The 25,819-nt window shown below is 41.4% G+C and overlaps 1 protein-coding gene across 3 annotated transcripts in view; it reads right to left on the bottom strand.

Annotated features, from left to right (window-relative positions):
• Positions 1 to 1,097: 1,097 nt before the first annotated feature.
• Positions 1,098 to 25,819, bottom strand: part of TRIT1 (tRNA isopentenyltransferase 1) — a 48,029-nt gene continuing 23,307 nt past the window's right edge. The window contains exons 2-11 of one of the 3 annotated variants that reach the window (XM_007979292.3): positions 17,369 to 17,509; positions 14,088 to 14,186; positions 12,861 to 13,006; positions 10,242 to 10,384; positions 8,405 to 8,516; positions 7,967 to 8,079; positions 7,639 to 7,716; positions 4,605 to 4,714; positions 4,175 to 4,292; positions 1,098 to 1,984 (exon numbers count right to left, since the gene is read on the bottom strand). In XM_007979292.3, the coding sequence (XP_007977483.1) occupies positions 1,815 to 1,984; positions 4,175 to 4,292; positions 4,605 to 4,714; positions 7,639 to 7,716; positions 7,967 to 8,079; positions 8,405 to 8,516; positions 10,242 to 10,384; positions 12,861 to 13,006; positions 14,088 to 14,186; positions 17,369 to 17,509 (1,230 nt within the window). In that variant the 3' untranslated portion in view covers positions 1,098 to 1,814. Of the gene's footprint in view, positions 1,985 to 4,174; positions 4,293 to 4,401; positions 4,564 to 4,604; positions 4,715 to 7,638; positions 7,717 to 7,966; positions 8,080 to 8,404; positions 8,517 to 10,241; positions 10,385 to 12,860; positions 13,007 to 14,087; positions 14,187 to 17,368; positions 17,510 to 25,819 lie in introns of those variants that run through there. The other 2 variants (XR_005240234.2, XM_037997504.2) reach the window with 2 other exon arrangements.

Raw genomic sequence — 25,819 nt, 5'->3', positions numbered from 1 at the left:
GAGAAACTAAAGGTTCTCCCCTACAAACTGCCAGCTTAACACAGTGCTTAAAAGGTTGTCTACCAGCCTCACCTCAATTCCAGCTCTACCACTTGCTAGCTGTACTCCACTGCTGAGCCTTAGTTTCCCCCCAGTTAACAGCAAAGAAAACAGCATTTCCCTCCCAGGGAATGTGAGAAGATAACGTATAAAAAGAACTTAAGCACTGCTTGGCTCACAGTAAGTACTCATCTCCACTCCCACTGGGAAGATGTGGCTTCTCACCTTGTTAGCTCCTAAAGTAGTTAATAAACTTCTTTGCCCAGAGAATAAATTTATTTCTGAGATTCAAATGAGTTAAAGGTGGGTGAGGTTCTGGAATTCAGCACTGTTTAAAAAAAGGTCAATCAAGTTAGATAGTTTTTTTACTCTGCCTTCTCCTCTGTGAAGTCTTACATGCATAGGAAACAAAACATTTACCAACAATTGCTTTTCAAGGTCTAGCAGAAATGCTCCTCCTTCCATGATCGCTTCCCTTCCTTCTAAACTGAAATTCTACACAGCTCTTGTGGCCTTTGATACTCTCTTGCCTGGATTGGTGTTTGTGTACACATGCAATTATTTATAAGCTCCCTGAAGGCAAGAACACATCTCATCTCTGCATTCCCTTTAGCCTAATTCAGGGCCTCTCATATAGTAGATTCTGCACAAACAAAATGTATTTGAATGGGGAGTTAATGCTTACAGGGCACAAAGTTTGTTTGGAGTGACAAAAAAGTTTTGGAAGTAGATAGTGGTAACGATTGCACAACATTGTGAGTGTAGTCAATGCTGCTGAATTATACACTAAAAATGCTATATTTGATGTTATATATAAATAATAACTATTTAATATTGCTGGCAGCGCAGGTCACTCCAGAAAGAGGGCTTCAACTGGAAGTAATAGATCTCCAATAAAAGACCCTCTCTAGATGTCTTCAAGGACTATAATGTGCTAAATAAACACCTGCTACATAAATGGACAGCATGATCTACGAAGAATGTCAAATTTGAGAAAAAGCTATATCATATTGATAACAGAGCATACTGTGTATAAACTAGACATGGACTTGTATGTCTTTTTAAGGATCAAAGAGGCTCTTGTAAATTTTTTCTTTATTTAAACTTCAATAAAAATATAGATTTGTAACTCAATAGAAAGACAGCAGTGATAATAACTCACATATGAGCAGCTTGCAAATTTCAAAGTCTTTGGTCTTCAAGTCCCATGTCACAGCTTCTCAGTCTGATTCCTCCTCCTCTGTAAAATTCCGAGAACTAGTTTGCTTCACTTAATCATCTCAGTGGGGATGGTCCTTTCCTGCCATTCACTCAAATCTAGAACTCCCAATATGTGGCTCACAAATACTTCAGTCATCTACAAAAGCATCTGGAAATCAGATAATTTTAGCCAGAGTCAGGGACATAAAACTTCTTTAAAGGGATGCAGTCAGTCCTGGTATTCACCACAAAAAAAGATCCTCATGTATAAAAATGTGGAATCTGTGCCTCTTTTAATAATAGAACCTTTAAGATTCAAAGAAAAAAAAAGGCTTTCTTGAACGACATCATTTCCAGACACATCAGCCATACAAGGAGCTGACAAGACCTGCTGTTTCTATTATAGAGAACATGAGACTTTAGAACACGCCACTGAATGAAAGAAAATGGTGGGAGCTTTTCTGCTATGCACAAAATTGTGCATAGCACTCCTCTGCCCAGACTGGGAGACAGACATACCCCTCCCTTCAGAAGTGGATCCCCGCCACCTTTCCAAAGGCCACTGGACATGTCTCTTAAATGCTGCATTTCAACTCTTGCTCATTCTGCCCTGAGGATCCCTTCTCTTTAGGTTCTTTGTCATGGTCTGGGGAAATGCTCTGACTTTCTATGGTGTTGGCAGCATCTGAATCCAACCTTCTTCTTCTCTTCAGTTGCTTCAAGTGGGATTTGGATTTTATATGCGCTGATAAGACAAAACCAAATCAAACAAACAAAAAAACTCATTAGAATGCTCTAGAATTAATCTAGAAGCAAGTAAAATTAACTATACAATGCTTTTCTTCAACAATAAATAGCAAGATCAACACATGTATGGGTATAGCTGCTTAGCATTTTTAAGGGAAGAATAAATTATATGGCTAGCGAGCTGGCAAAAGAGAGTGAGCTACCACCTATCAAGTGCTCCCTGCCAGGTACTTTACATCACCAATCCTCATGGCAGTCTTGTAAGATGGTACTATTCTGCTCATTTTACACAAGGGAAACTGAAGTTCAGAGAGGTCTTACAAAATGTCCAAGGTCACACAGCAGGTAAACTCTTCTACTTAGACCCATGGCTTCAAAAAGAGATCCCACTTTCCAGAATCAGGTCTCTGTAGTATGGGGCTTCCTGTTACAGATACATTTTTAACTTGTAAGGCTGAAAAGTTAGAAATTCAAATCCTCTGTATTGCAGGGCATTGCCTGTTGTCCTTCCTGGTCTGGCATCCTTGTGCCTGGGTCAAAAAGGTCATGTGAACCACTCTGGCAAGATTCCTATTCTCTAGGCACACACTGCTCCAGGGATACAGGAAGGTGCATTTATCACTGACAATTTCTTCCGAGGGTTCAAGGAGGAAGTCAAGCTAAAGGGCCACTGTTGCCTGCTATCAACTGCGGACCTGTCACCCCTAAGACAGTTCCCACCTTATGACTAACTTATACAGGTTTATTTTCACTATCCTGTTCTTTTTTCAAGGAAATCTCATCTGGGAACACTGAAAGAGATAGATAACTAGTTTAAATTCTCTTTTATACATATTAAAAACATCATTTTGAAGAGTTTAGAAGCAAGAATAAGTAAGGTAGAGGTTAGAATTAAGAGAAAAGTTTACTTGGGGAAATAAGTCAGCTTTGTTCTCCAGCTAGAGCCTAAGGCAAAAAATGAGCTTCTGGGCTGGCTCTCCATGGCAGCAGGAGATGGGAGCAAGGACTTGACAGATGGCACTACAGAAGGGCTTACACAAGCTAAGCTCACAAAGGCTCACACATGTTGCTTCTCTAAGGCTATCCCTGAAGGACATTCAACAAATCGAACCACTAAGTTTCCTTTAGAAAAAAACAATCAGACACTCTCTTTCTCTTCCCCTTTCATCATTATAAACCAACGACAATCGAGGCTTCTTCTGCTGGTTGGGCAGTCACAGCCATCCCCAGTCTCTGACAACGGAGTTCATTTTGCCAGTTACCAGTTAATAGACCTAATCATCCTATTGGTTGCTTTGGGGAGAAAAATCTACTTCTCTGAGAATCCCATGCAAAACAGTACTCTGAACAGAAGGATCCCAGCCGCTGAGTAAACGACAAGCCCCACTGTGCCTGAAAGCAGCAAACCTTACACCTGTTTCTAAATACCAAGTAAACTCAAGGCTTGGGGGAGAAGTCCTGGGCTTTGACTGGATCACTGCAGAAATCTGAAAATCCAACGATGTGTGTGCAATGTAACTCTGTGGCAGAGGCAGAGCCAGGCTCTAATGCAGGGATACAGAGCCTTAGGGTGGGGCTGGCCCTGAGGTGGTGGGGAACTAACCTTCTTTATACATGTGTGACAGGCTGACTTTCACACAGTTTCCCTTAACATCTTTTTATCACAGTTTTAGCAACTACCACTATGTCAACAATTACCTCAAAGGTTACTGAAGAGATACCACTTTTAAAAACCACACTCAGGAGGAGTAACTGTACTTCCTGCCCGCTCCCAGCTATGCTTCTGCTTTTTCCAGTCTCCTGGATGAACTGCCTGGCTTCCCTTACACCCTTACTTTCTGATCCCTCCCCCACTGAATTATAAACATGAAAGGCCAAGAAACTCCTCCAAGGCAGGACCACAAAGTCAAAGGAGCTCTAGAAAGTTACCTGCAGATCTCTTAGTATAAAATATTAATTCCAGCTGAAGATGGAGAGCATTTGATTTTCCTCTGAATCTCAGAATACAGAGACAACTCCCCAGTTGGGGGAAGCCTCCAGTGAATTTGAGCACAGGCTCTTAGAGGAATCTAGCTGTCCCTTTACAAATAAATAGACTCCAGGTTCAATCTGCCAAAGACCCTGAATTTCATGAAGTCAGTGTGAACCCACCCTTATAGATTTCTTCATGCCCCTCCCCATACTCTACCTGCCCACTCGCGATCCCCAATGATGATTCGATCACAGAGGTCACACATGTGATAACTTCTCTTGTTCTCAGCTTCATTGTATGGCATCTTTATTGGAGTGGCTATAGGCTTGCGGCCCTAAAAGAACAAGGGTGGAAGGGAATATTCAATTCAAAGAGATCTGGATATAATTCTCTATTAAGGGAAGTGGGATTTTCCTAAGATTCCTTTTTCTCACCCCAGAGAGCAGATGGGTTGTATCCAGATTTTAGCAACACCCTTTCTGAATGTAAAAGTAGAAAAGCAGTCTCCAGGTACTGAAAAGCAGCCAGCCCTTTGGCTTTATTCTATGGAAAAGAAGGCCTGGTTCTTCAATATAGCAACAAAGGTGTCAGCTAACAAAAGTGCTCTGAAAAACAGACAATAGACTGTATCATGATTCACAATTACCTGGATGAAACTTTGCACGATTTCAAGAGCAGGTTTAAGAACAGACTCTTCCCACTTCGAGACATCAGATACCTCTAAGCCATAGACAGGGGGGACACTGGGACCAGGTCCTAATGATGACAAAGAAAGGTTGTGAGAGGTCAGCCTCAAACCCAATCTATTCTGCACCCAGGACTCTGAAATCCTCCAGGGAAATACACAGAGCCAAAGGAGTAAATATTCTGACCATGCTATTCATTCTAACTGAAACATGAACCACAATCCAAGAAAGACCTAAAGGTTTCACTGCTCTGCAGCCAATAGGACTAGCTACATAATCTGGATACATGGGTGCAGGATCTTCCAGATCAGCCAGGAAACCAGAATAGAGATAACAGCTCGAGGGACCATTGTGTGAGCTACAACACAAAGACAGCACATCATAAGAAGAAATAAACTAACAGCTTTAAGTAAGTGCCTATTCTAAGTTCCGTATCATCTTACGATGACGGCGATCTGTGGCAAGAGAATTCACAGCTTTCTTTAGGAGCAGATACTAGTCTCAGGTTTGCATATATTCCCTCAGCGGCCTGGGACTTATGAAATGGTTTGACAGCATGGGCTGGGAACAGAATCATATCAGCCAATAAGCCACAGAACCTGCGAACCAGAAAGAAACCTTGGAATTGATGTAGTCGAGCAACTTCTTTTAAAAACCTGATCTAGAGGGTATTCAAGAAACACCCCCTGGTAGACACTTTCGAATGCAGATGAGACTGAAAGTAGCAAAGAGTGCAGCTACAGGTAGTTCACCCACCTGAGCCAACCATGTTGCAAGAGTTTAGTCTCTGCAGTTAGCTTCCCTGCCTATGTACATACTAAATTGCCTTCCACAGCTAGGTTAATTCAGTTGCCTAACAGCAAAGAGCATCACCCATAGGCAAAAACATCAAAGGCCTTGGGATGCCAACGACTGGCAGGTGCTGGCCTTTTGATTGTGCCAACCACAAATAAGATTCTTCATAGACTGGACTGGGCTGCACCTGCCACCACATGGAAAGGTGAGACTAGGAGGGTGCAGGCAGCATCCACAGCACACCTGGCTTTGGCTAAGCTCTGCACCTGTTTCCAGGCCACTCTACATTTTCCTTTCTCCTCTAAGCCCTTTGTTGGGCTTCTGTGCCCTGTCTAAGCACCTTTCAACAAGTTCTCGGCTCCCAGCTGCTATTTCTGGCTTGGGTCCAAGGCCAAGCTGGGGTGGGGAAGTCCCCCTGGCTTCCTGCCAGAACCATATCCCAGCAGACCAGCCCTGGCCAATCACGCACAGCTCCTGATTTACAGGGCAGCTGTGCCTTTCACTCAGCACCAGGACGATGCCGGCATACACACGAATGAGGAACAGGCATATGACACACTGTGCCATCAACTCCTCCTGCCACAGAGATGGAGGAACTACTGTGGTTTTACTACAGGAAGAAGTTCTAAATTATTACCAAAAAGTCTTCTGTTACAGGCTCATTGTCGGACATGGGGAGAAGAGAAGTTGCATTAGAAATCTGTAGTACAGGCCGGGCGCGGTGGCTCAAGCCTGTAATCCCAGCACTTTGGGAGGCCGAGACGGGTGGATCACGAGGTCAGGAGATCGAGACCATCCTGGCTGACACGGTGAAACCCCGTCTCTACTAAAAAATACAAAAAACTAGCCGGGCGAGGTGGCGGGCGCCTGTAGTCCCAGCTACTCGGGAGGCTGAGGCAGGAGAATGGCGTGAACCCGGTTGGCGGAGCTTGCAATGAGCTGAGATCTGGCCACTGCACTCCAGCCTGGGCCTCAGAGCGAGACTCCGTCTCAAAAAAAAAAAAAAAAAAAAAAAAAAAAAAAAAAAAAAAAAAGAAATTTGTAGTACAGCACTGAGCTTCAACTTCAGATGACACTAAGACTTCTATCTACCAGGACATGCAGAGAAAACAGGATAAGTAGAAGAAAGCATAATGAGCCTCTTCACACCAGAACTCCACTGGAGAGCTCAGGCAGAGAGTGGGAGTTGGGAGAAAGAATGTTAGCAGTTTAGTGGTAAAAAGCAGGGATCAAGGTATGTATTTTCAGAGGCACCGAGTGGGGCAGACGCTTCAGCTGGCCCTATCTGTAATTGAGAGCAGAAGTCTACCAGCAAAAGGTAAACACAGGATGATTCAGAAGCATATTTAAAACGTGTCCACAAGATAAAACTGAAGTTTCACTTATGCTTAAATTAATCTCCTTTCGCTCATAACCACATAGTTTTTACCCACAGTCCAATACTAATGCTGTCTTGCTAAAGTTACAGCTAAAGGAAGTAAGAGTAGCAGTATAAAGGAGTGTGGACTCTGTGTCAGGCCTGCATTCAGTTATCTACTGCCGACTAGCTGGGTGATTTTTGGCAAGTTATTTAACTTCACTAGGCCTTCATTTTCTTATCTGTAAAAAGAAAAGAATAATACCTACCTTGAAGACTCAATAATATATGTATGGCACCAAATTTAGTGCCAAAGACACAGTACAGGGCCAAATGAATAAAAATTTCCTTTCTTTTCCCTTAAAAATACTATTCAATTAAAGTTTCATTTGAAGCAATCTGAAGCACCATGTGGAGATGCTGGGAGAAATGGTGAAGGTATCTTTTTATACTACTCATCTGGCCCCCAAAAAACATTGTAATTAGGAAATCTTCCCTACAGAAATCTGACTGACTGCTCTTCAGGTACAAAACTGAAGCTAAAAATCAGCCCTGAACACCAACTCTCCTAAGAAGATGCTGCTGTTGTTCTTAGCTGTTTGCAGCCAGTATCCATCTGTTCAAGGCAGAAGGTAGACTCCTCAATGCAAACAATTTTTTTTTTTCTGAGACATCACAAGAAAATATCCCTGGATAATCATTTATGTTATAGAACTTCCCCTAGGTCAGATCCAGAATCTCAGAACAGGCCCAGAATCTAAAATTCATTTTCTGGGTGAGCTGAGGACATCTATATTCTATTGAAAACAGACCCATAGTATAAGGAAAAACATGAGACTTACTGCTCAAAAAACGGTTTTTAACCCATCGGTTTTGCTTCCGGGCATATCTCTTAGTTACTTGTTTCAGAGCCTCGATACCTGAAAGATACAGCAGATTTAACAACATCTAGGTAAGCACTCCTTACCCTGCAGAGAGGCAGGCCCTCCCAGCCCAGCAGGAGAAAGTCAGTCATGGCAGTACAATGTCAGACTTGGTGGACAAAAATCTCAATTCTGAGCTGAAGGCTACTTGGGACGCTTTGAGCCTTGGCTCTTTCTCAGACCATACCAGCAGAGTACCCTGCCACCCAAAGATGTCCAAGACTAGGTCAGATGGAAGAATTCACACCTTTCTTTAGAAGCTGGTCACTAGTCTCCAGTGTGCATTTTCCCTCAGTGATCAGGTACTCGTGAAATTCCTTGAAGCCAATTGATTGGAAGATACCATGTTGATAGTCCTGGCTGGGAATAGGAGGGCATCAGCAGATAAGCCATTGCTCCTAAAAGCTAGCAGGCGCTTTGGAGATGGACCTAGTTGAACCATTTCATCTGTCAGATAAGGAAATTGAGATCCTGAGCAGTTACTGATTCTCTGAAATTTTCCCCTCCCCTACCCACCAGGTTACTTTCTTGAAAAGTTAACTCCTGGGACTGTCTGAAAGATTGAAAAACTGCATCTGTAATGAAGGCTGATAAACAGGTAGACCCAAAGCTAGTATTAGCGTTATGGTCTTTTGACTGTAGGCAAAAGCTGGACAGTAGGTCAGAATAACAGCCAAATGCTCACCTATTTTCTGAAACATTCTTCTGATTATAGCGTCTGTGAAAATCTCTTAGTTCCTCCAAGAGCCCAGCAGCAAGCATGTCATCCACCCTCTTATCCAAGCGCTTATCTAGAACTTGAATCAAATCAGCCCATCAATCAGCAAGCAAGTTGTACGTACCTACTATATACTTACATCATGAGTGAACAGGTGGTCACAAAAAAAAGAGAATTTATCCAAATGGAAGAAAGAATTCAGATTCCAAAGATTATTGTAATAATTTATACTTTATTTACTCACATTTAAGACTTTGCAGCTCCAAATAAAAACTGCCAGAATGAAGCACATGCCTCCTCATCATATAGAGAAAGCATACAACTACAGCAATTGTGAAGGACAAATATTTCATTCTCACATGGAATGTATATCCCAATGTGTTTTAGAGGTGGCTGAGGATCCCCTGGTTTACCTTTCTTATTTTTAATTTAATGTGTCATTATACTGTAACTCAGTGTTACTTTGTTTAAGAACCCATAGATAACACCTCGGATAAGAATATGGAACTTTCATCCAAAGACATCCTAGATACATTCTAAACTACTGAGCCAAGCAAAGGAGCAAAGAGTGAGAGGTCGTAATTGTTCAGATGTGACAAAGGGCTTTACTGTGAATCAGACACCATTATGTTATGCTGAATTGTCGAGTAGAAGATTTTATTTACAAAATTTCATTATTGAAAAATTCCCTTTTAAAATCAATTTATGGCAGTTAATTTAACAATAGATTGTCACCATTTTAATTATATTCTTCTACGTCTCTACCATTGTGATTTATTGGCCTACGGCAACAATAACCTTCCTAGAAAGTTTGCATTTATTGAGGACCCATCACGTGTCAGACACATTCTGAGCACTTTACATGTATTAATTCATCTAATCCTTAATGAAGCTATGAGATATATACTATTACTATTATCTCTATTTTACAGGAGAACTGGGACACAGAAAGGTAAACTAATTTGTCTTACAATTCACATAACTAGAAGCTAGTAGATCAGGAATTTGCTATTAGACAGTCTGCCTCAAGAGCCTGTGCTCTTCAGTGCTACACTCTACCGTTTCTCCACATAATGATGTCGTCTTTTCAGGTCTATCATAGGCTACCTTTGCAAACTGGTCTCTGACTCCCCCCAGATAATGTTTATTGTCATCCCTTCTCTGTGACCCTACAGCACCCTGAAAATATATCTAGCCCAGCATTTGTCAAATAAATAATAGACAGACAGACAGTATCTATCTCCTTGTCTGTTGTCTCACTAGACTGGGAATTCCTTAAGAAAAGGCATTGCCTCTTCAACTCTGAAAACGAAGTACCACACAGAATACCCAGCACTTCACTGAATGCTTACTGAACGTTTGCTGGATGAATAAGTTACTACTATCACAGGGCATAATTATACTTTAGCAACAAAATACCATCAGGCTAGCAAGCTAATTATAAGGCATACTGCTTCTAGAACATTCTAGCCTCCAGCCAACCTTCCACAAGAGACTTCCTTCTTTTCTCCTTTGGACCTTCCCTGGATGGCAGTCTCTTTCCCATTCTGTCCATCCCATCCCACTCTACCCATGATATCTTCTCCTAGTGCCAGGGCTATCCTTTCTCCCTTTCCAAACAGATATCTAGGGGGAATAGCACTGTGCCTAAGTCAACAAATAATGATAATGATAATAAAATTAATAGCTAATACTTGTTTAGGGTTTATTACGAGCCACCCATGGTTCTAAGCATTTTCTATACAGTAACTTATTACTCTAAGTTCCATCACAGATGGACTCTAGGGCATCAAAGGGCTGTTACCTGCCTGGTCAGCATGAAGCCAAAGGATGCAAGGGTTAGAGAACTTCAGAGGACCTCCAAGGGGACCACCACCTTCTTCTGTATGTTGACGATGGAGAAATTCACTATGAGAGATTCCCGTTTCTTCAAAAACTTGCAAGCTCCTAAGTAATTTAAAAGGGGAGGGAGGGGGCACACCCATAAAAACCAATAGAAAATATTCATTCTCAGGTAAAACAAGAAGAAAGGCTGTTTATTATAGAAAGCCTCATTCTTGAAAGCCAGGCATGACAGTGTGCGTGTCTGTAGTCCCAGCTACTCAGGAGGCCAAACTGGGAGGACTGCTTGAGCTCAGGAGTTCAAGATCAACCTAAGCAGCAACAGACCCTGTCTCTTCAAAAAGGGGGGACGCAGAAAGGCTTAATCTCATTTTCACTGCATTAAGTTCCAAAAGACATGAAGGTCTAGGGTTACTCCAGTCCTACAGCTACTCAGAAAAGGGTACTAAAGAAAACTTTAGGTAAAGTAAAAAATAATTCTATTTTTCTAAAGATATATAAATTATTCTGAAATCAGTTAAATAGGTTCAGAAACAAGAGATTTCTTCTATACAAACAGAAAGGTACTCACTCCCTTTCAGATAAACAGTAAAAGAGCTTGTTTGGGACACTTTGTAACAAGCCAACAAGTCTGGTCTCGCTGGCGTGCCTTTCCCACAGTACAAAAGCATGTTGTACGTCCAGCTCATCAGCTTTCTTTTTTAAATATGTCAAATTAATGAAGAATGCTCCTGGCTAATCCAGTGCTCTACTGGCACAAAGATCACTGAGAAAAGAACTCACATACTTATTCTTAAGCCACCATCCACTTCTGTCTGTATCTATTATGTTATGCAGCACTAGGTAATTTAACTCCCCAATCTATACTCTACCACTCTGGGTGATTGCAACTTATCAGCCTGAAAGTGATCTTTCTCTTCCTGACCCAATTCTACTTCCTGAAACCCTAACGCAAGAGTGTAGACCCCTTGTCTTTCAGTATCACTGGTTTCTCAAAGAAGATCTATGAGAAAAAAATGTAGGAATAGATAATATCTCACTTATCTGGAGTTAAAATACAGCCTCAAGCCAAAAGAAAGATTAAAAAAAAAAAAGTTCTCATTCTCTAAATGAGACTCTAGAGCTCTTGCTTAGAACCTATTGACTCTTACTAAGAAAAAATTCTCAAACTCATTACTCATTTAGAAGCAGCAAAATGAGGAGAGGTGATAAGAAAGAATTGACTAGTAAAAGGAGAGAATAATAAACACCAAGCTCTAGAATCATGTAATAAAACAATATAAAAATGAATGTTTATCATAATGTTCCTAAGTTTAAAAAAAACCTGAATGTTTTCTATTAAAGTGTTTAAAATGTTTGGATACTGAAAAGTATAAACTTCGTTAATCTAAAACATGCATTCTTAATGGGGTTATATTGCCTTTAAGGGGGTGAGAAAACTTAGATAATACAATTTGTGCCCCACCCGCTCGCCATGCAAAGGACAACCCTACCTGAAGAAATCCTTTTCTTGGCTGAGTACTGTGACTCATGACTATAATCCCAGTACTTTGGTAGGCTGAGGCAGGAGGATCGCTTGAGCCTAGGAGTTTGGGACCAGCCTGGGCAACAAAGCAAAACATCTCTACTAAAAATTAAAAATTTTAAAAACTAGCCAGGTATGGCAGTGCACACCTGTAGTCCCAGCTACTCAGGAGGCCAAGGCAGGAGGACACCTAAGCCCAGGAGGTCAAGGCTGCAGTGAACCATGATCGTGCTACTGTACTCCAGCCTGGGCAACAAAGTTAGACTCTATCTCTTAAAAAAAAAAAAAAAAGTAATAATAATAATGAATGTTTTAAATCCAATATTCTAACATGAAGTTTCATTGAGGGGGGTAAAATCAGGACGAAAAATATCAAATTCATTTCAGTGGAGTACTTCACAACCCCTATGAATATGAGATGTTACTTTAATATTTAATCTGCACAACCATCAATAGAGTAGGTCCTTCATTAGATGTTCTACTATGCCAGAAGTGGTATCACTCCTAATTCTGCAGAAAAATAAACCTAACATGAGGCTGCAATTTCAAAACAACCTAAAAAAACATGACCTTGTGAGTTCATTCACTACTTTTCTTCCCTACCAGATAGTTTCCATGTGCAAAGGTGAGCTGATCTGTGAGACAGTTTATAAAATCCACCTCCCACTGGGAAAGCTGCTGGGGCAGAACACGGCATTGCATAATCAATTATGAAATCCAAATCACAATGTAAACAAACTGCATGCCAGAAAAAATGTATATGAAAACTGTTATACAAGCAAAGATCAAATAGAAAATGAAGCAACATTATATAGGCCCTAGGGGAAAACGATATTGTACTATGCATTTAAAATGTAACAAAGTAGGGTGCAATTATTTATTGAGGGAGCTGAACTGAAGCAATAACTCAGGGCCTCCCAACCTGCTGAGTTAGAACAACACATCCATCTCCACTAACTGCTATTACCAAATCTCTCTCATCACCTGGGCAAACCGAAGAACTGACTGTTCCCTAGTTGTAAAGGAATTTGGGGTCAGCAGGCCAGGCTTTCTTACCTGGCCACTTTGCGTTTGTCATGTGGATGCAGCTTGGCGGCCATTTCTGGGTCCACCTGGCTTAGGCGTTTGTGAAGTACAAGACCATCCTCCTTTTCAAGCTCCACTTTTCGGTCAATCACTTTCTCAGTGCCCATCTGCTGGGGCTAATAAATGATGGTTTAGAAGCAAATTTAATTCAACCAACACTGAGACGGTGTACGTGCCAGGCACTTTGCTAAGTGTCAGGAATACAGAATAATCAGAAGATCTTGCCATACAGTGAGAGACAGATCATAAACAGAAAATTCCAATATGCTGTGGTAAGTGCTGTGAGGCCACAGCAAACAAAAAAGAAGACTTACAACATAGGGAAACACTTGGCTATTTGCTTCCTTGTCAGAAGTTCAAACAGGTACCAGGGCTAATATATGTATTTTAACATATCCAGGAGTCTAGTCTTCTCAGCAAGGGTGAACAAGGAGACCAGGATTGCCAGCAAATTACAGTTTACACAGTCTTACCCTACACAGTAGCACATATGTAAACAAGGTCAGTGTTGGACATCTCCCTGATATACATACTGTGCTGCCAGCCAGGAAATACTGAATCAGGCTAATGTACTGGGTTTTTTAAAATATAATTTTTATAAAGAATTATACATATTTTTTCTTGAATCACATCTATTTATTATTATTATTATTTTTTTGAGACAGGGTCTCGCCCTGTTGCCCAGGCTGGAGTACAGTGGCGCGATCTCAGCTCACTGCAACCTCCACCTCCTGGTTCAAGTGATCCTCCCACCTCAGCCTCCCTAGTAGCTGGGATTACAGGTGTGTGCCACCACGCCTGGCTAATTTTTGTATTTTTAGTAGAGACGGGGTTTCACCATGTTGGCCAGGCTGCTCTCAAACTCCTGACCTCAGGTGAGCTGCCCACCTTGGCCTCCCAAAGTGCTGGGATTACAGGAGTAAGCCACCACGCCCGGCCTAATGCACTGTTAATTTATATGGAGATGCTAATTAATCCACACAGCAACATTTTTCCCACACACAGCCCCTTCCCATAGACCAGCCTGGAGGAACTCACTTCACATATGGAGGTGGCATTTGCTTGAGAATATTAAGTAGGAAAATTATAGTTGCTGAGTATAAGAAATAGGCAAGAGTCAACCTTTCTCCCACTAAAATTAGCCAGCAAGAAAGAGCAACCCACTTCCTCAGTGAGTTACAAGTGAACTAAACTTACCTTGGTATTGACAAGAACTTTCCAGAGCAGAGATTCAATGTAATAATTGGTTCCTCCCACGACAATAGGAATTTTGTCTCGAGCAAATATATCTTCAATGTGAACATTAAGAAAGATACCACGATATTAATATCAAGAGAATCCTGACTCACTTGGGAAGGACACTATTAGCAAGAAACCACATTCATTTATCTGCAGAGCAGAGGAGAAAGGGTGGGAACCAAAATGCATTCATACCAGCCCTCAATGTTTCCAACAAATTTCCAGAATCATGTCCAATCAGTTCTGGAGGGACTTGCAGAAACCAGAGACAAATGCATAGTGGTAATTCCTTCCAGTTCTAGAACTTTCTAGGTCTTGCTGCTAAAAGTCAAAGTTTTATTAGTATTCCAAATCAGTTCAACAAGCACAAGCCCGAGGACTCTCAAAGAACCAAGTGTCAGCTGCTCAGGAGGCCATCAAGGTGGCATCCATTGCGTGACTTTGCCTTCTAAGGCAAAACACAAGCTGGTTTCCCTAAGATTCTTAGACTCAGTCAGTCTCTACCATCAGGAGAGACTATCACATTTTTGCCACTTGAGGCTTCACCAAATTAAGTGAGACGCACAGGTTCTGAAGATAAATAGACTTCAATTTCCAGGTTCAGTTCTTGGGCAAGTTACTCAGCCTGTCTGAGCTTCAGTTTTCTCACCTGTAAAAATCTCCATAAGAATTAAATGTGACAATGCACAGAAATCCCCTACCACAATGTCTAAAAAATAATAAGCACTCAATTTACTTTAGCCACTATTGTTTTTATATCTCTGCTACTTTACATTTTTCTCTTTAGAATCTCCATTGAACAGATAATTATCTGCTTTAAGAAGGCCTTCGCTCCTGAGAATAATTTTTGTTTTTTTGAGACAGGGTCTCACTCCGTCACCAAGACTGGAGTGAAGTGGCGCGAAAACAGTTCACTGCAGCCTCGACCTCCCAGGGCTCGAGTTATCCTCCCACCTCAGCTCCCACTGCCAAGTAGCTGGGACTGTAAGCATGCACCCCCACACCTCGCTAATTTTTGTATTTTTTGTAGAGGTTAAGGTTTCACCATGTTGCTTGCCCAGGCTGATCTTCAACTCCTGAGTTCAAGCAATCTACCCACTGCAGCCTCCCAAAGTGCTGAGGTTACAGGTGTGAGCCATTGTGCCTGGCTGAAAATAATTTTTTTAAAAAGACTTTCAATATCCAGGAAATAATCATTTACACACTTCTTCTCCTTGTTGGCCAACTTGCCAGCATAGAAACAGACCACCTCAATTCTACTAGAATCTCACTAACCCTTAAGCAGTTAAGGTGGAGTGGGAAGAAAGATGTTATCAATCAAGAATCATAAAGAGAAAACATCGTTTGTTTTAAAAAGAGAAAACAAATTCTCTATTTGCCCCTTTAAATTAAGTATAGGGAGCAAAGTGGAAATTGTATACAAGTTAAATATCCCTTATCCGAAATACTTAGGATCAAGGAAATGTTTCAGATTTTGAATTATTTGCATTATACTTACTGGTTGAGCATCCCAAATCTGAAAATCTGAAAATTGAAATGCTCCAATGAGCATCTCCTTTGAGCATCATCTCAGCACTCCAAAAATTTCGGATTTTGGAGTCTTTTGGATTTTAGATTTTCAGATGTTCAACCTGTAGTATGATTAACAAAGGGAAAGTGAGCAAAGAAATGAAAAGGGGAAGGGAAAAATGTTAAGATTCCAGAAGAGGAGAGAGTGGAAAGAGGAAAGAAGATGGGATAGGACATACTTCACGGGAAAAGGTTTAACTTATTTGTGCAAGCCATGAAATGACTGTGATATTGAACAATCACCCTTCTACCCTTTGGGCCTCAGTAGTTAGTACCTTCACCTGTCGAATCAAGAAGGCTGATTGGGGCCAGGCGTGGTGGCTCACACTTGTAATCCAGCACTTCAGGAGGCCGAGGCGGAAGGACCACTTGAGCCCAGGGGTTCAAGACCAGCCAGGCAACATAGCAAAATCCATCTCTACAAAAAATAAAATAGCCTGGTGCGGTGGCTCACGCCTGTAATCCCAGCACTTTGGGAGGCCGAGGCAGGTGGATCACGAGGTCAGGAGTTCGAGACTAGCCTGGTGAAACCCTGTCTCTACTAAAGATACAAAAACTTAGCCGGGTATGGTGGCGCATGCCTGTAGTCCCAGCTACTCGGTAGGCTGAGGCAGGGGAATCACTTAAACCTGGGAAGCGGAGATTGCAGTGATCCGAGATTGCGCCATTGCACTCTAGCCTAGGTGACAGGGCAAGACTCCGTCTCAAAAAAACAATGGTAATAAAATAAAAATAATTAGCTGGGTGTGGTGGTAAGCACCTGTAGTCCCAGATACTTGGGAGGCTGAGGTGGGAGGATCACCTGAGCCCAGGAGGTCAAGGCAGCAACGAGCCATGACAGTGCCACTGCACTCTAACCTAGGCAACAGAGTGAGACTGTCTCTAGGAGAAAAAAAAAAAAAATTTACACACTTCCATTTGAATCTATATCTGGGTTTTCTATTCTGTGCCACAAATATATCTAGTACTAAATAAATTCCATACTATTATAATTATTATGACTTTTCAATCTTTTAATATATAGCAATCCAGATACTAAAGGCAGTCTGCATGTTAAGACATAAGGGCAATCCCCCTTACATTATTCTTTTTGCAAAAATTTCTTGGTTTTACCCAGAACTATATTTTCGAGTCCTCTCCCATCTAACAATCCCTTTGAAATTCTAACTAAAACTCCATTATATTTATAGATTAACTTCGTATCTCCATTTAAAAGATAGAAAACCGAAGCTCAGTGGGGTTAAGGAAATGCTTTACCCAGTAAAATTCACATGGTAAAAAAGGCAGTTCTGGACTGTAACACAAATTTTCTGATTCTTAAATCAGTGTTCTTATCACTAAAACAGTGCTTCTCAAATTTTAATGTGCATATGAATTACTGGGGACTCCTGTTATAATGCAGATTCTGATTCAGTAGGTCTGGAGTGGGGCCCAAGAATCAGCATTTCTAACAAGTTCCCAGAGGATGATGATGCTACAGTCTAAGGACAAGAATATGAGTGACAAAGACACTGTATCTTTCAGTCCATAGTCTGATGGGGATGGCATCTATCAGTAGTTAGGCCTTGGGTGCCCCTTCTGAGAAGAAATTGCCACTAGAAGGAAAACTTCTCTCTTGGCTTGGGCTGCTTTCACCCACCAAACCCAGCTGCTGCCTTTCCTAAGGATATCAGAGCAGTTGCTCTATTTCTGAAGTCCACCACAGTGTAATTGGTCACAAGAGGATCCACAAAGCTGATCATGTGGTGCCGGCAGATTCTCTGCTCTTGGGCAGAAACCTTGTTGGTGATGATGTCTAGGCCTTCATAAACCTAGGGGAAGGAAAATTTACATGAGAAAGTCAACCACATCCATACAAAATGCATACTTATGAACAGAAATTTTAATCTGTTTCTCCCTCCTGCCAAACACTTCACTGACCCAAAGCACCAGACGTATTCTAACAGAGGGCACAGTCAGATCCAAGAAACCCAAAACAAAGAAAGAAGAAAACAGAGCATTGGTTTTCTTATCAAATAGTAGCTATTAGCTCAGATTTAAAGGTAAGAAGAATATGTAAATACATGCCCAGAATTAGTAAAAACTAATTCTGCATGGCCAGAACGTTAAAGCCCTGCAAATTGGGCAGGGTGTTTTATTTATTTTGCTTATCACAAGACTCTAGAAAGGTAACATTTTACATTCATTGCTCATAGTTCTACTTCAAAATGCTTAGGTATTTCTTGGATTTAAATGGCTCGAAAAGGTCTTCAGAATTTGTATAAGATTGGTTCCCTTTGTGGAGAAGAAGTCTACAAAAATACATAGAAAACATACATATACACACTTTGAAGTCGGAACCCCTAATACTGCTGTACTCTAGTGGAAACATTGTGATCTATCAAAATTACTGCTTCAGGGGTCAGCAAGGACAATCTAAATACTCAAAGGCAATATCCTGTCTGTGGGCTCTTGATCTGCCAATTCGACTAAAAAGTTCAAGTGTACTTTTTCTAAATGCAAGGTCTCCAAGAACAGATCTGAAAATACTAGTTTGAAAATAGGGGTGAATACTTTGAGATTAAATGTTCTCTGTAATCACTGATTCTACAGGGAGCACTAAATGAACAAATAATAAGTTCTGTAGAACCCACAAAGATGTTAAAAGCATTTTTATCTCACGTTTCCCTTTACTTACATGGGTGTCAAATAAGTACGGTACAGTGTAATGGTTAGGAGGAAAGACCCTGGCGCCAGGCTGCCTCAGCTCATGTCCTAGCTCTGCCACTCACTAGTTATTTGTAGTTGGAGAAGTCAGTTACTAACCTCTCTGGGCCTTAATCCCTCATCAATAAAATGAAAATAATAATATCTATCTCATAGGGTTGTTGTGGGGATTAAATGAGTTACTACTAAAAAGCACTTAGTTTTTGCCTGGCACACTGTAAGGGCCACGTGAGGGTCACTACTACCTAATTGCTATCATTATCACTACTACTATCACTATAACTAAAAGAGAAAGGGAAATAATTTTAGTGTTACTGTTTAATACTCAGAAGCCTCTATGCTCTTAGCGACTGAGGTCATTTACCAAGCAAGGATATAAGCTATCTTCAATGAAATAAAATCAGTAAATAGTAAAACAGCATATAAATAAAAAAAACATAAACAAGAGCCATAAGGAGTATCAATTCTGCCTTTTAAACTCATTTAATTTGTGCCTGACAGCAGACTCACATTCTCATACCTGAAAATTAATGGAATCATAAATCATAGAGTATTCTTTTCTGTGTATCTTGAACAAGACTTCCTTCTAATGTTATACAAGGTCATATGGTTATTATACACTGCTGTCTTCAGTGCAAATTAAGAAAAGTAAAGGGGAGGCCGGATGCGGTGGCTCATGCCTGTAATCCCAGCACTCTGAAAGGCCAAGGCAAGCAGATCACGATGTCAGGAGTTTGAGACCAGCCTGACCAACATGGTGAAACCCCATCTCCACTAAAAACACACAAAAAATTAGCTGGGTGTGGTGGCGTGTGCCTATAATCCCAGCTATACTCAGGAGGCTGAGGCAGGAGAATCGCTTGAACCCAGGAGGCAGAGTCTGCAGTGAGCCAAGATTACGCCATTCTAGCCTGGGCAACAGAGAGAGACTCGACTCTATCTCAAACAAAAACAAAAACAAAAAAACAATGAAAGAGGCCAGGTGTAGAGGCTCACACCTGTAATCCCAGCACTTTGGGAGGCTGAGGCAGGCAGATCACTTAAGTTCATGAGTTCAAGACCAGCCTGGGCAACATGGCGAAACTGCGTCTCTCCAAAAAATGCAAAAATTAGCCGGGTGTGGTGGCACGCACCTGTAGTTCCACTACTGGGGAAGCTGAGGTGGGAGGATCCTTGTGCCTGGAAGGCAGAGGTTGCAGTGAGCTGAGATCATACCACTGCACTCCAGTCTGGGCAACAGAGCCAGACTTTGTCTCAAAACAAAAAAAAAAAAAAAGAAAAGAAAACTAAAGGGAGGAAAGAGTTAATAATAACTGTTTATTCCTCCCTGTCTCCCTCTTTTCCCACAGCCCTTGGTTGACTCTGCTGTAGCTTAGAATTCCAAATGATCATATTTTAAAGAGCTCACATAGCAACAACTTGATTTTGCTAATAGAGGATTTCTAACCCCTGTTAAGTATGTTACAGTAAAAAGGATTCTAAATTTTTACACTGAGATTAATGTTAATTAATGTTAATCAGTGTCAAATCCATAGCTGCAAATGTATAATTACCCACACCTCCAACAAGGTCAAAATGTAAATATCTCTACCAGCACCTTCTATCACAAACCCTAGAAGGCTAGATAAAATTTCTTCCTGTAATCTGCCTTTAGGTGTATCTTCTAGAGGCCCTTAAAATGGTGAGTTTAAACAAATGGACACACAAATATAATTCAAACAGAAGGTAACCCAGAGCTAGCTCACCTTATTTACTAAAGGAAGTGGCCTATTGTACTGCTTATGATAGATAATACAAATGCCACCAAATATCAGGAAGAAGAAAAGAGTATTAATGGTTTAAAGAAAGCAGAGCTCTTACTCACAGAGTTAACAAAAACTATAACTCACAAAAGTACTAAATCTTGCTTACTAATATAAATTGTCATCTTTGGGTGATCTGTTAACTCTTTGCCTCTTACACATTCAGATTAAAAGAAATGGGACATAAAGATGTGGGTGATAAAGACTAGACATCTGATTTACATTTAATATGGTTTTATGGGTATGTTTTATAGTCATTAACTAAATGCAAAACTGAAAACTTCTGAACACCAAACACACCACTCAGAGGAAATGCTCACTGGAGTATTTTGGATTTTAGATTTTCAGATTTGGGATGCTTAATTGGTAAATATAATGCAAATATTCCAAAATCAGAAAAAACTAGGAAACCAAAACACTTCTGGTCCCAAGCATTTTGCATAATGGATACTCAACCTGTATAATAGTATATTAAAGTACAATGAATGAAAGTATATGACTGTGACCTGCATTGCAACAATAGGGAAAGGAGAGACAAGACTGTAAGTGAAACACGATTGGCCAAGTGTTCATAATTATCGACTCTAGGTGATGGATATATGGGTAGTTCATTTCATTATTTGCCCTACTTTCTTTATATGTTGGGAAATTTCCATTACAAAAAGTTTATTTAGAAAAAGACAGCCAGTTGCGGTGGCTCACGTCTGTAATTCCAGCACTTTGGGAGGCCGAGGCAGGCAGATCATGAGATCAGGAGTTCGAGACCAGCCTGACCAACATGGTGAAACTCCGTCTTTACTAAAAATACAAAAATTAGCCAGGAGTGGTGGCGTGCACCTGTAATCCCAGCTACTCAGGAGGCTGAGGCAGGAGAATCGCTTGAACCCAGAGGGCAGAGGTTGCAGTGAGCGGAGATGGTGCCACTGCACTCCAGCCTGGGTAACAGAGCGAGAGTCTGTCTCAAAAAAAAAAAAGATATGAATGTACTTCGCACTCATTATAATGGCTATTAGAAAAAGAAAAAAAGAAACAGAAAATAGCAAATGTTGGCAAGGATGTAGAGAAACTGGAACCCTTGTGCATTGCTGAGGGGAATGTAAAATGGTGCAGCTATTATGGAAAACAATATGGCAGTTTCGGGAAGGGCAAGGTGGCTCATGCCTGTAATCCCAACATTTTGGAAGGCTGAGGCAGACCCAGGAGTTCAAAATCAACCTAGGCATCATAACGAGACCCCATCTCTAGAACTTAAAAACAACAATAAAAACGGGAAGAAAAACAGTATGGCAGTTCCTCAAAAAATAAAACAGAATTAACATACAACCTAGCATTCCACTTCAGGTATATACCCAAAAGAATTGAAAGCAGGGGGTTGAACAGATATTTACACATCCATGTTCACAGCAGCATTATCCACAATAGCCAAAAGGTGAAGTAATCCAAGTATCCATCCACAAATAAATGGACAAACAAAATGCAGTCTATGCATACAATGAGTATTATTCAGCCTTAAGAAAGGTAGGAAACTGGCCGGGCGCAGGAGCCAGGAGCTAGGGAGAGGGGAGAATAGGGATTTATTGTTTAACTAGTACAGAGTTTCATTTTAAGAAGACAAAAACCTATTGGAGATGGAAGGTGGTAACGGCTGCAGAACAATGTGATTGTACTTAATGCCACTGAAACACTGAAACGGCTAAAATGGCCACCGAAATGGTTAATGGTCAATGTTATATCACAATTTTAAAAAGTCTTGGATGATAGCTTTTAGGCATAATAAGAAACTAGTGAATAGCATCAATGAAATAAAATTTTCAAAATTATTGAGAGCTGGTAATGTTCTATTTCTTGTAATGCTCTTTTTCTTGAACTGAAATTCAGTTGAGTTGTGGTTACACAGGTATTTTAACTTTTTGATAATGTATTGAGCTATATAGTTATGAATTAGGTATTTTTATGGGTATCCTTTATTTATCAAAAAAAATCATACTGAACAGTTAAGAAGCAAAAACACAACATTTTTCACAGTTGTACCAAGCATAAATATCTAAACAAACTTAGAAATCAATCAATTTTATAAATATCACATTTGGTCCAGAGGTTTAAGTTACATCCATGCTCTAAATGCCACAATCAGGCTTATGATTTTATTACCAGCCTAGAAAACATTCACATGTGAGATTTGTAGCTGAATGCCTTACATTTCCCCTATTTTTCAGCTTCAATTACAGTTTCAGCATCACTCTACCTACAATCAGCCTGAATGCTGGTAAGAGCCAGAAGGATCTGTGTCATCTTTCAAAGACAGCAAGTCACTCTGCTCCATTTCCCCTTCTCCCTTCCAAAGGACACTTGTGATCTGAGTACAAAGAAATTATTTGGGGCCGGGCATGGTGGCTCAAGCCTGTAATCCCTGCACTTTGGGAGGCCGAGACGGGTGGATCACGAAGTCAGGAGATCGAGACCATCCTGGCTAACACAGTGAAACCCTGTCTCTACGAAAAAATACAAAAAACTAGCCGGGCGAGGTGGTGGGCGCCTGCAGTCCCAGCTACTCGGGAGGCTGAGGCAGGAGAATGGCATGAACCCGGGAGGCGGAGCTTGCAGTGAGCTGAGATCCGGCCACTGCACTCCAGCCTGGGTGACAGAGCGAGACTCTGTCTCAAAAAAAAAAAAAAAAAAAAGAGTCCTAGTCCTCAGAGAGTCCAAGTTAGACACAAATAGCTAAAATAAAAGAAGATACATGATATAAAAGTGCATAATCACTAAACATTTAATGTTCTAGGCATTAAATTGGGCATTATAGAAAAATATACCACTTTGTTTCACCTCTATTGATGGTTTATTTCCAGACTGAAAAAAAAAATTTGGAAAAATGGTGCAAGGCTGAAATAACCTTAACTCTCCAGATCAACAGAGCTGAAGCGCCTAGAGGAACTAATGAAGGCAAAAGAAATCTACAACAGAGAAAAAAAAAAAGATATGAAAAAAAATAAACCCATAAACAACAACAAAAGATATGGAAAAATCAAAAAACAAAAAAAGAAATCCACAACAGAGACCTAGAAGAAGAAAACCAGCAGAATCCAGAGCCATGGTTCTCAACTCAAGTGATTTTATTCACTGGGAGACATCTGGCAATGTCCAGAAATTTTTTCTTTTTTTTTTTTTTTTTTGAGACAGAGTCTTGCTCTGTTGCCCAGGCTAAGGTGCAGTGGTGTGATCTCAGCTCACGGCAACTGCCACCTCCCAGGTTCCAGCAATTCTCCTGCCTCAGCCTCCCGAGTAGCTGAGATTACAGGTGTCTGCCACCGTGCCTGGCTAATGATTGTGTTTTTAGTAGAGACGGGGTTTTGCTATGTTGGCCAGGCTGGTCTCAAACTCCTGACCTCAGGTGATCCACCAGCCTTGGTCTCCCAGAGTGCTGGGATTACAGGTATGAGTCACTGCACCCAGTCGGAAACATTTTTGATTGTCACAACTACAGGGCTAGGGGGTGCTACTAGCATTTAGAGGGTAGAGGCCAAGGATGCTGCTACACATCCAATGATGCACTCGGGTCTAGCCATCAGCCCCAAACACAAAGAAGTATCCGGCCCCAGGCCGGGCACGGTGGCTCACGCTTGTAATCCCAGCCCTTTGGGAAGCCGAGGTGGGCGGATCACAAGGTCAGGAGATTGAGACCATCCTGGCTAACACGGTGAAACCCTGTCTCAACTAAAAATACAAAAAATTAGCCAGGCGTAGTGGCAGGCACCTGTAGTCCCAGCTACTCGGGAGGCTGAGGCAGGAGAATGGCATGAACTCAGAAGGCGGAGCTTGCAGTGAGCCAAGATCGCACCACTGCACTCCAGCCTGAGCGACAGAGCGAGACTCCGTCTCAAAAAAAAAACAAAAAAACCAAAAAAAAAACATTTATCCAGCCCCAAAATGTCAACAGTCCTGAAATTGAGAAACCCTGATCTAAAGAAATTTCACCTTGCAGATACTCCCCCGAGTTTTTTAAGTGTACAGCCAAAGATCCCATCCTTTTAACCCTCCATCCCTTTGGGCTCCCTTGCTGTAGGGTGGTCCTGAGTGTGCTAATCAGCAGCAATGTCCGTGGCAGTGGGCAAATCCCAGAGCTCTGAGTGCTGGCTGTGATGTCCCCACATAGCTGTCTACAAGCAAAAGGAAAAGCTGCCCCCACCCCTGGATGGTTCCTTCCCTGTAAGTTATCTTCCACCTTTTCACTTATGTCCTTCCCATTTCAAATTAGATCCTAAAGTCCTTCAATCACTTTCTTGCCTCAATGGATTACACCTGCCTTGAAAACCGCAACCTTGGATTATGGCTCAGTATAATCATCCACTGCTTGCTGCCCTCCACTGCCCTATGGATATCTCACTGAGATCATTAATGAACCCTAACTGCCAAATATAACACTTTTCTACAAAGCTCTCAAAACAAGTAATGGAAAAAGCAACAATCTGATATTACTGAGCTCTCTCTCCTTCATAAATCACTCCCCTTTGGGGCTTCAAGGGCACCATTCTTTCCAGGTTTTTCTTCCTATCCCACTAGACCTTCCTCCATCTATTTCACTGAGGCCAGCCACTGATCTATTAGCAGTATCTGTCAGAAACAATACTGAGAAATGGCAGTCTTTATGGCATCCATCTGCCTTTTTGTATTATGAACTTTCTCTGAGTGACACCCATGGCTTCTACAACCACTGTTGTGTTGATAACTCTCAAAATCCATATCCACAATCCAGTTCTCTTTTTGTGGTGCCAGACCTGTATATTCAACTGTCTAGTGGACATTCCATCATCGAGAGGCACATAGCATATAGAAAAGTGGTTAACAGTAAGGATTCTCGTCAGGCATGGTGGCTCATGCCTGCAATCCCAGCACCGTGGGTGGCTGAGGCAGGCGGATCACTTGAGCCTAGTGTTCAAGACCAGCTGGGCAACATTGTGAGACTCTGTCTCTACAAAAAAACAAAACAAAACAAGAAAATCAGTCAGGCATGGTGGCACGCACCTGTAGTCCCAACTACTCAGGAGGCTAAGATGGGAGGGTCATTTGAGCCCAAGAGGTCAAGCTGCAGTGGGCCATAATTGCACGACTACACTCCAGCCTGGGCAGCACAACAAGACAAGAAAGGAAGGAAGGAAAGAAGGAAAGGAAAGAAAAGAAAGAGAGTGATAAAGAATGGAAAGAAAAGAAAAAGAAAGGAAGGGAGGGAGGGAAGGAAGAAAAGGAAGAAGAAAGAAAAAGGAAAAGAAAGGGAGGAAAGAAAGGGAAGAAAGGGAAGAAAAAAGAAAGAAAAGGGAAGAGGGAAAGAGGGAGGGAGAGAAGGAAGGAAGGAAGGGAGGGAAGGAAGGAAGGAAGGAAGGAAGTTGGTCAAGTTTTTCTTCTGGAACCTCAAGTTTCTCACATCTAACATCTCTTCTAGTTCTTCTTCTTTTTTTTTTTTTTTTTTTTTATCAGACGAAGTCTTTGTCTCCCAGGCTGGAGTGCAGTGGCATGATTTTGGCTCACTGCAACCTCCCCCTTCCAGATTCAAGAGATTCTCCTGCCTGAGCCTCCCAAGTAGCTGGGATTATAGGCACCTGTTACCATGCCCAGCTA

The sequence above is a fragment of the Chlorocebus sabaeus genome, chromosome 20, assembly GCF_047675955.1.
Source record: "Chlorocebus sabaeus isolate Y175 chromosome 20, mChlSab1.0.hap1, whole genome shotgun sequence".
NCBI lineage: Eukaryota > Metazoa > Chordata > Mammalia > Primates > Cercopithecidae > Chlorocebus > Chlorocebus sabaeus.
Note: the sequence above shows the minus strand (reverse complement) of the source record. Positions and strands in the feature narration are given on the sequence as shown.